The 10,960-nt window shown below is 42.9% G+C and overlaps 1 protein-coding gene across 2 annotated transcripts in view; it reads right to left on the bottom strand.

Moving 5' to 3' along the window:
* Window positions 1–2,894: 2,894 nt before the first annotated feature.
* NFXL1 (nuclear transcription factor, X-box binding like 1) overlaps window positions 2,895–10,960 on the bottom strand; it is a 1,058,117-nt gene continuing 1,050,051 nt past the window's right edge. Inside the window, exon 23 of one of the 2 annotated variants that reach the window (XM_069631709.1) lies at window positions 2,895–3,625. In XM_069631709.1, coding sequence (XP_069487810.1) covers window positions 3,449–3,625 — 177 coding nt within the window. In that variant the 3' untranslated portion in view covers window positions 2,895–3,448. The remainder of the gene's footprint in view (window positions 3,626–10,960) is intronic. The other variant, XM_069631710.1, reaches the window with a different exon arrangement.

Below are 10,960 nucleotides of genomic sequence, written 5' to 3'. Positions count from 1 at the left end.
CTATGCAGGAGGAGATATTTGGTAGGAGTCATTTTGAAAAAACTGGTGATTGCTCCATTTAAGTCCGGAAGTATTAGTTCTAAAAAGATTTAAAAATTAGGACCATGGATGGTGCAGCCCTCAGTTATTTAAATGATTGCTAACCAAAGAATAATCATGGACTTTATGTAGGGATCAGTGCATGACCTTACGTACCATGTGAGATTTTGCAGGAGTTTAGTTTACATTTGCAATACCCTGCCCCGGTCTCGTTTTAGCTGTAGTAGTTCCATTACTTGGTACAAAGAGAACTAGAGTAAATTAGTAATTTGGGGTTGGTAAAATTAAGGTCTTTCAAACTTGTGGTTTTAGTCTTTTTGGATAGACTTTCACTAGTATAGGCCCTCTGAATGGTCAGGGATCATGGAAGAGTGTCCCTGTAACTGGTCATATCCATTGCTATTTATGGTACTACACCCATTATCACATTTTTCTTAACTAGCGTTGCTTTCCAGTGGAGTGTGATATCCTGCATATTGTTCCTGCAGTCATTATGAATCTGTTCAAGGAGGCTTAACAAGGATTCTGTAGCAATTCATTCAGAAAGACATAGCTGGGTTCTGCCAAAGTAAGTGTGCCAGCCTGTGGCCTATACATTTGTTCAAGGGTGACCATATACAGAGGAGGATAAGGTTGAAATAGACATTTTCAAGAGGACATTTTTTCCATTTTAAAAGCCTTTAAGGAAAATGTTACATTAAAAAGCCTGTGTTGCAGTGACAATATGAAGTAGTTTTCAACTAAACAACAGTAAGAGGAAAGTGACCTAGGAGTACAGCACATGAAGGGCTCTGCATGTGAGGTACCCATGCTATTTCATCAAATGAAACCACATCTAAGAAGCCATTTAATTCCTTCCATCCGGTGGCTCAACTTTTACTCAAGGTAGGAATTGACTAGAGACAAATGTACAAATATTGAAGGATACCGTACAATTAACAGCATCAGCAGATGAGAGCAATTCACTGAATTCAGGTGGGACAAGTCCATGACACTTGAAAAAAGTCTATCCATATGCTTATTCACTAAATTACTAAATAATACATATGAAAATATAAATGCACTTCTTAATAAAGATTTTGGAGGAGCAAGGGATTTCTGGTCCACAGGTATTCATACACGTTTGTGACTCATTATGTACAATGTCAATGATGTCTTCATGGTCAAGTTCTGAGAGGGGATCCCTTGTGATCTCAAGGGTATCTGATGAAACATGAACTGGGTTGGTCGATACTCCCCACACTATGGAAGATTTGTCTGAGGATAAACTATTTTCTACATCCTAAAAGAGCGTGGACTTGTATGTTCCCCAGTAGGGCAGCTTCATTGCACAAGTTAATGCTCTTGAGAACTTCCTTGGACGAAAGAGTGGAAGTGGGTAGCCATTTCTGAGGAAAGCTACTGATTTGGCATGGTTCACAACACAACATACACAGCACACACTACTGTATGCTTTAGCTTTGAAGCTCTCAGTTGGCAGAGGGGGGGCACAGTGTAATGTGTCAATTGACTTTAGAAGAGGAGGTGCTTGGTTACTTTTGGATTGGCATGCCCAAATACTTCAGACCAGAACTGGTGATTGGGGCTTAATTAAATTAACTTCCTTATTGAAGGAATAGGGCCAACACTCAGGCAAAAGAAGAGTCAAAGCAGAGGAGTCACTTAGAGTAGGATTAAAAGTCACTGAAAAATTCTCTATAAATCCTAGTACTAGATACTTTTTTTATGTTGCCCATGGAAAGGCAGAGTATGCAACTTCCCGAGGGATGGGTTTTAAAAGATGTTTTACATCTGCTGGATGTGGATGTTTGTGTGAACTGAAAATGCCAGGTAACACATTCTTTGTTTAGATTAGGCAATACAATATGACATGTATGATCTGCAGATCTCAGAAAAACCCAGTTTCACGTACGACACAGCATTTTAAACCCTAACACGGGCAGAGAAAGTCTAAACAAAAATCTCCAAATAAAGATCTGTTAGTGTAACATAAAGCCCAATCACAAGGATAAATGGGTAAATAATGGGAACATAAGCAAAACAGAATTAATTAAGCTTTCTATCGATATGGTAGACTCTGATAGTATGTACAGGGCGGATGTGCATGCACTACCTACCCTTGCTAATAAAGAGCTTTTGTTCAATACAGGCAATGGCTACATGCAAATTTCTAACGTACTGCGAGGGAAGAATTCTGGACATGACAGCAGATCAGTTTCTAGATTTGGAGCTGTAGGAACATTGGATTAGAATATAGATTGACTTCCAATGAACATCAGTGCTAAATAGTAGAAACAAGGCCACACTCCAGTACAATGTTGTAATAGTTTTCATTTACAATCAAGTTCTTCCAGTTCTTGGAATTATATGTTATCTAAATTATAAAATATGCCCAATGCAGTTATTGCCATCACTGTATTATAGTGCAACATATGCAAGCAAGGACTGGTCATGAACTAAATTAGGAGAAGAGGTTCTTTGATTAAAAGCTTGGTGCTGTTAGATCAAAATTATTAGTGATTAACGTCTTACTTTTACCCCTTTACCTGCTGCATATTTTGCATACTATAAATAGGTACCACTCATGCACACAAGTGTGAAGAAATTGAGAAAGGAAGTCCTATTTCGGAATATAACAAATGTTTAGTGTTGGTGGAACTGTACTGCACTACAACTACAAGTATCTGTTAGCAAACCCATTCTTCAGCATCTCAAAACTATACCTCAATTACTCGAACTACATGAGTATACGCTTCTTCAGCAGCTTATGCATCAATGCTCTGATGAAAACAAATAAAATTGGCAACAAAGGTACTCTTAGAACATCATCCAAATAGAAAACAAATACAATTAAGAAAATGTATGCGTGCAATGCAATATATTAAACATGAACGCACATTTCAAGATGGTCAAAAACAAAACTGATGTGTTGTTAATAATTCACAGTCACTGACTTTGTGCACAATACACTCTCCCCTCCCCATAAGAACGTCATTTTCTCACAATAGTTTATTAATGTAATCGCATATATTCTGAATATCTTCTTTTCGGTGAAAACAAAATATAAGACAAAAACAATTTAACCCTAAAATTACAATGAAGAAGATGTACATAACACGATCTAAAATAGTAAGTGATGTTTACTTTAATTTTGGTTTGATACAAAGAACTGCAAAAGAAACACCAAAAATATAATCAAACTAGAATTATCACAACTAACTAAAATCTTTCCAATTTATATTGCCAATTTGAATATTGTATTGCTCAATGTTTCTTGATATTTTTCATTTTGTTGAAATTAAGCAATACACAACAGAAATACAAACATAACCTAGTTCATTGTCCAGTTACCAGAGAGAAAATCCTTCAATTCTTAAAAAGCTAGGTGTCAAAATTATGATGACACATTTCAAGCATTACTCTGTAAGATGTAGAAAGTGAGCACAGAAAGAGAAACCACACAGACAGGCACCATGATGTATTTCTTATATTTCTGCCAAGCTGATGGTTCAACCTCAATGTCATCCCTCCTTTTGTTCTTCTTTCGCCGACCTCGCAATCGGTTCTCAAATGCTTCTAGTTCCGCCTAAAATAGAACAAAAGGAAACATGGTGGGTGCAGATTGAGAGCATTTAGTTGAGTACGTACAAACTATAGAAAATCGGAAAAACTTTCATGAATGCTATTTTCAGTTGATGAACAGTGTGCTGTATTGTAAATCTTAAAAGAAATAAACCAACAGTGTCCTATCTGTAGATTTATGAGGTAGCCAAGGCTAGTGAAACTTTATTTTTAACATGTAATTTACTTAAAAAAGAACACGTGGGAAAGTAAACTGTAATACAGTTTCAGAAAAGATATGGTACTCACTATTGTGCCTCCTGTAGTGCTAGTCCTTAGTCCCCTTCCTCCAGATACTCAGAGTTTATTTTGCAGAGCTCAAATATACATATGTAAAATATATATCTTTTTGCTTTTGCCAATACGCACACACTACCCCCGAAGAGTCTGCATATCACTTCAGTCAGTAAACAAATAATTACTCCTTGCACAATTTAACATCTTTGAAAATTGTCTCAGACGCAGTCTGGACCAGAAAGGTAGCCACTAGGTGGTGACACAGCCAACTTGATCACGACTCTTTGGTGCCCTCTGCGATAGAAGTGATGTCACTGGCATATAGACACCAGGATCAACCGGGATGGTTTCCTGCAGTTCCACATTTTCCCTGGCCAAATGCAAGGAAATGTCAGACCAGTCTCCAAAAAGATGTATAAGAAATTGGGAATACCAATTTAGAGGGGTAGCCAGGAGGTGGGTTAGAATCTGTGGGTCAGAATATGTGGGTCTAATCATTGTATCCATCACATAGAACATTACAAAGGTAGGCAGGTTTTCTTTTTTAATACATTCCTCCCATAGATACCTCAACTCAAATCCAGCCGATTTACCAACTGGAGGTATGAAATGGATGTGTGAACACCCCCTTTAACAAGAAGTTTTGCAACACCAAACATCTGACACTAGCAACCTCTCCAGCCCAGGATTCAAGATGACTCTTCTCAAAAGTGTGAAAAGAAGCCTATGTTGTGCTTTGGAAGATATCCAACAAGGGGAGCCCAATATAAAGGGCAGACTTAGCAACCTGTCCTCTGGTATAACATGCGCAAGCATCCTCTGTGTCTCATGTGTGCTAGCTCATGGCTTGTCTTTGTGCAGATCACTTTCCATCAAGAGATGGTCTGCTTTGCGATCAACTTCCCATTTCTGGGACAAGCAAATCCAAAAAACAAATGATCAATTATTAATTAGTTTGTCCTGGAGGTATAGAATTTTAGGATACCTCTCATTGACCTTGGAGGTGTGACAGAGAGCAGTGGTGGGATGAAAGCCCTCAGACAAGGAAGCTCTGCAACACCGCTCTGCTGAATCGAGCATCAGAACCACATGCCACATCTAAGCAGTAATGTTTAGTAAACATGCTGAGCGAAGACCACCCCGCTGTTCAACATATCTCTTTCACCGGGACACCCCTTTGCAAGGCAGATGATGCCGCCACGGCCCTGGTAGAATGTGCCCTGATGCCTGGAGGCAGATCTTTTCCTGCTTCCTGATAACACTCTACAATGCAGAGAATTATCCAGCGAGAAATTGTCTGTCTGGACACATAACCAGACCTTTCTCTCCTGTACAGAGAGAAAGCAACAAAGAGTTGGTCAACAATAGGTTTTTTGTAAAGCACAAGACTATGAAAAGTGGCTTCTGTGCCCAAGAGCTTTAACATGTCATGTGCAGAGAGTAAAGGCACAATTAAGGGAATACAGCCAGGTCTTGAGGCCCTTTCAAAAGATTAGCTGACTATCGAAGGTAAATCAGTCGAGTGTTTCAAAGAACAGAATGAAGGGAGAGATGCAATTCTTTGCAATGGTTTGGCAAATAATGCAGCTTTCCTCATAGCGTTTTATTTCTATAAAATCAGTGAACTTTACTTACCATTTGAACGACCAAAGGCACAAGCAACATACAGGACGACATGAGGCAAAAGAGGTAAACAAACAGTAAATCACAATTCTAAAAGCCTAGTGCTAAACAGGATGGCATACAATGTTGTAGTTTTTTAGGGATTTCACATGAAACAGCTGGGATTGCTTATGCTTTGTGGAAAGACCCGCAGTGGTTGGAGTGCCAAAGGTGATTTGAGGCTCCATAACACAATGATTTTATGAGGCAATCATCCAGGAAAGGAAAACGTACACATTTATGGAGACAAACAACAACAGCGGATTTAAACTTTGTAAGCATCAATGGAGCAGTACCTAGGCAATACAGCATTACATTACCTTAAACCAATTATGACAATTTTCCATGACAAAACTCTGATGCATTCTGTGAGCAGATTATACAGGCATGCAAAGAACAAATTAATTACCTCTTGGTAATGTTCTTTCTAATGGAAGTTCCCCCCCACAGATTCCTCACCTTTGATAATATACCTACAGTGCTAGCTGTACTCTAAAACTACCCTTCCCCCCTACGACCAGGGGCACAGCGTGGCTCTGTGTCGGTGCTGTTTTGCACCTCACACAAGCCATGATGTTGCGGCCCGTAGATATAGATCGGTCAAGTCCAATGACCTCAGTTTCATACTTTTTGCTCAGCAGCCGAGGGACAATAGATGGACAACGTGTATGAGCTATCCGCCAAGAGGGGGAAGTTGGGAGAAAGATTAGGAACTTGTGGGAGGAACATCCATCTGAAAGAACATTACCGAGAGGCAAATTCATTTCTTCTTCTAATAGATTCCTTCCTTCCACAGAGGCCTCACCTTTGATAGACCATAGCAGTACGCGAGGAGGGAGGAGTGTGAGTAGACACCACCTACTCCACTCTGGAGGACCACTCGGCCAAATCAAGAGTCCTGCCCTGACAGGGAAGCCAGGCAGTAATGTTGGCCAACTTGTGCAGCAAAGGCATCTTAGCCAATAGACATATGTCCTCGACAGAGCATCCATCCCCCTCTGCAAGAGGGAGGTGGAAGCCAAGCTTCTGGTAAAATCAGCTGAGGCAATCAGGTACATCTTCAACTTGGAAAAGACAATAACGGATGATTAACAGACAATGCCTGGAGTTCATTTACCCCTCTCGAGGAAGTGATGATCGCCAGGAAAATCCCCTTACGCGTGAGCAATCTTAATGAACATAAATGCAGGGGCTCAAACGGAGCACCCATAAGAAAAGACAACACTGAATTCATGTCCCACCCAGGAAAGAAACTGGTGTGAGGGAAATGGGCTGGACAAACCCAGTAAAACTGTGTAAAAGCTAGGTATTGTCAAATAAGAGACTTTCACGGGTGCTCTTAAAAGCCAAAATGGCAGCTGGGCACCCTTTTAAATTGCAAATCTGCAGGCCCGACTTGGCCAAAGAAAGAAGGAAATCCAGGGTACTAGAAGAAGCACATGTCCGAGGGTCCAACCTTCTCTCCCACATCAAGCTAAGAAGTTACACCACCTGCAGGCAGAAATGGATTTGGTGGCCAGCCACCAACCGGATTGGAGTGCATCACATCATCCGGAAAGGCCCACTCCTTATACCTGAGCTTCTTGCTAGTCGAGCATGAAGGTTTAGGCAGTTGAGGCATGGATGGAGGACCTGGCCACCGATACACATGTCCAGACGCTCCAGGTACCAAGTTTTAAGGGCCCAGTCTGGAGCGATCATAAATAATATGGATCTGAGCATCCACAGTCACCTGAGAACCAGCAGAATGACAGGGATTGGCACAAATGAATAGAGGAGATGAAAGTTACATCCGACAAATAATGCATCCCCCAGAACCCCCGTCATAGGAGATTTGCCTGAGCAGAACAACATGCATTTCCTGTTTGCACTGGAAGTGAAGAGGTCCACATTGAGTCTCCCGCAGGGTTACCGTCTTCTCCAGAAGGCCCTTGCAAAGCTCCCATTCATAGAAGGCCAAAATCTGTCTGTCTGCTCAGAACATTCGCTATGATGTTCTATCCCAGAATGAGGGGCTGCAATCAGATCAGACACATTGTTCTCCAGAGGCCAGAACCACAGACGCTTTGCTTCTCTACACCATGGCATAACTCCACACCAACCAGTATGACACTGTGCAAGACCACCATGTTATGCAACAGGATCAACACATTTTCCCCACACAGACGAGAGGAAGGCAAGCACGACCAACTTGTTATACTGCAGCTCCAGCAAATTAATGTGTTCCTGAGCTTCCGTTGAGGTCCAAATCCAGCTCGCCGTAAGATGCAATAAGGGAGAGTCCCAGCCCTTCAGTGAAGCACCAGTGACAACCATCACTTGGGGCCAAGGTTACTGATTCAATGCCTTTCTCAGTTGTCTCACAGGGCCATCTTCCAGGTAGGAGGAAGACGTGGATTATTTCCCTTCTGAGATAAGCAGCTACCACTGCCAACAGTTTGTTGAAGACCCTGGGTGCCTAAGAAAGGTTGAATGGCACTGTTACAGTAGATTTCTTTTAATACCATTTCCCTAATGAGATTTCACCAAACATATTTCACCGAAAATGGTAGGGGAAATGGTATGTGTGTGATGCATAATAGGTGGGGTGTGGGATAAGGGTATAAGTTATGGTAGGGAGGGGTGAGTGGGGGCTGCAGGGAGGTGTCAGGGGTCTCCCCGTGCATTAATAAAAAGAAACAAATCAGTAAAAAGATGATATGGTTTTTCAGTCAAATCTCCAGTAGGAAAAATATATTCGAAGAAATCACATACATCCGAATGGCAAGACTCAGAACTGGTCATGCGCATTGCAAACCACAAGCCGCAGATACTTGTTATGCTTGGGATGAATTGCCACATGGAAGTAGGCATTTTGGAGATCCAGTGAAACAACAATTAGTCCCTGCAGCTTGAGGCCCTAGAATATCTGGGCCAGTGTAACCATTTTGAAGTTGTCCTTGTGCAGATACGGTTCAAGAGCCTCATATCCATTATGGGATGCTGACCCCAGTCTTTCTTGGGACCCAGAAAGTAAAAAGAATACTAAATTCACCCTTGTTCCGAACGAGGCATAAACTCGATGGTGCCCTTTTCTCAGAAGCCAAGGAAGGAGATTGGTCAGATGGTACTGAAGAGACGGGAGGCCGAATCCCTGAGTTACGACCTGCAGGGCCCCACATTCTCCTGGTGAGGAGATTCTCCCCTCGGATGAAATGGACAGCCTCCAACACACCGGTGTCAGATGGACAAAATTCAATTCACAGTGGGTGAGTGCCCTGGGCAGCTGTGGTGTCAGCTGAGGCAGCAAATTCCACTTTCTGTGCTCCATTGCTTCTACCCTGGTGACTAAGACAACTCTGTTTGCCAGACGACAGCCAAGTTAACCTCTGCCATGGTGGGCAATGGAGTGGTAGTTGCGAAAGGCACCACCTCTAGGAGCAGACATGGATGGCTGCTGGAACGTAGAGCCAGGGATTTAGGAGGTTTCAAACTTCTCTAGGGACTCTCCGTCTCAAAAAGATCAATATCTAAGGGCAAGAGCAAAGGTTTAGATTTTACATTGGGAGCAAATACATAGGCCCTCCTCCAGGAATGTCTCGTAAGGACAGAACCAATGACAATGGCATGCGCCACACAACGATTGGAAAATGAAATAAGTCATTTATACCGCGCCTGTACAAAAGTGTTTCTAGGTCCGACAAGACAGGGGAGGTAAGACAGAGGGAGGACAAGACATTATCTTACTAGGCCTTGAGTCATTCAGATCGTGCAAGCGCGAGAACGAGAAGTGCAGGGGAAAGGGAGGAGGGGGTTGTGCAAGAGAGAGGGGAAGGGAAAACAGGGCAGCAATGCTCTGAATAAGGGCTGCCACAGCAGTTCGGCTCTAGATAGTGCAAGGAGAACAAGGGACTGTAGGGTTACAGTTACAGCCCCTAAGTGCGTGGTAGGCCTGGTGGCAGTGCAAGGGTGACTGATCAAGAAAGAGCCTAGTACCCAGTGAGACTCTGAGGGTAGCCAAGCAACCAGTCGGTATAGCAGACAGGTAGGTCAGCAGGGGAGGAAGAGAGAGAAAGCAGGGGGGGAAGAGGAAAGTTGTGAGCTGCTTCCGAAACTTCAGGTGGTCTGGCTCAAGTTTGAGAGGGGCCAGAAGGCATCCTTCCCTTCACTGACAAAAGGTGTTGAAACCCTCCCACATCTCATTGGTTGAAAGGTTATCAGCCATACTGGAGTCGAAAATCCACAGACCAAATGTATACTTGGAAAGCGAGCAAGTATCATTAATCACTCACAGCGTTAGCATACAAGGCACAAAAACAATGTGCCCCAGGGCGTACAGCTTCTTTCTCTCCCTGTCCAGGAGCAAAGAAGGGTAGGACACTGACCAACAAGCTCTCCTCTGATTTATGCATGAGGAAACCTGGATCCATCTGTTGCCTGAATCTGTACCATTACTCAGGAGTAGGAGATTTACTGGGAAACGGTACCCTCGCAGGTAGAGAGTCCTCAAAGGGGTAGCTGGAGCAAGAGTAATAACTGCTTCCTAGAGGAGGAGGGAAAAATAACCTAGAACATTTGCTCAGAGAGCGTGACCACCTTCTGTGCTGCTTCTTCTGGCCATTGCAGACCAGCTCCTCCACCGGCTCTTTTGACCACTGCCTCTGTGGCCTCCTGGCTAGGAAACTTTGAAGGGTTCCTCTTACCACCTTGAATTTAGAAAGTGAATAGCATGGTGGCACTGTCCCAGAGGGCCTTTAAATGCACTGATGGGCAGGATCCGCAATCCTCTGTGTCATGGTCTTACCCCAGGCAGTAAAGGCATATCCTGTGGGGCTCTGACATGGATATTTGCCTCCCAGAGTCTGCACAGGGCTTAAAGACAGAGGCCTTCGAAGGGTTAGGCATGAAGCAGTTAATAAGAGCTTTAAAGTGTATGGAGTGTGTGGAAAAAAGGAACAGATGCCAGGGGGCACGGTGGCTCCATATATAGTGGCACTGATGTAATGTCCAGGGTGTGGAAAGCTACCAGTGCAGGGTTGAGCTGAGCCCTCTGGTGACGAAAACATGAAGACAATTGACACTGGAGATAGAATATCATGGATGAGGAATCTGTGGGAGGAAGGAATCCAATTAGGAGGAGCTTTTACAGCACCAATGTTAATTAATTCCATGTGTTCATAGATGTTCAAATACTGCTTGGCACTGGTATAATCCAGAGAAATAATGTGTTTGTCCATCCACTACCACTTTGAAAAGTAGAGGGTAAATCATGTAATACTTCAAAGCCTTGCCTTTGCCAGCTGAATTGGGGCGATGAGTGTTTTTTTGGTTCGTCACTGGCTTACTAAGGTTTTACCAACCAACCTTACACCTGGAGTCTCCCCCATGTAACCTCTTACATTTCTGGCCATTTTGGGAACCA

The sequence above is a fragment of the Ambystoma mexicanum genome, chromosome 6q (genome assembly GCF_040938575.1).
Source record: "Ambystoma mexicanum isolate Mex_15411 chromosome 6q, UKY_AmexF1_1, whole genome shotgun sequence".
Lineage (NCBI taxonomy): Eukaryota > Metazoa > Chordata > Amphibia > Caudata > Ambystomatidae > Ambystoma > Ambystoma mexicanum.
This window is presented reverse-complemented; position numbering and strand designations above follow the sequence as displayed.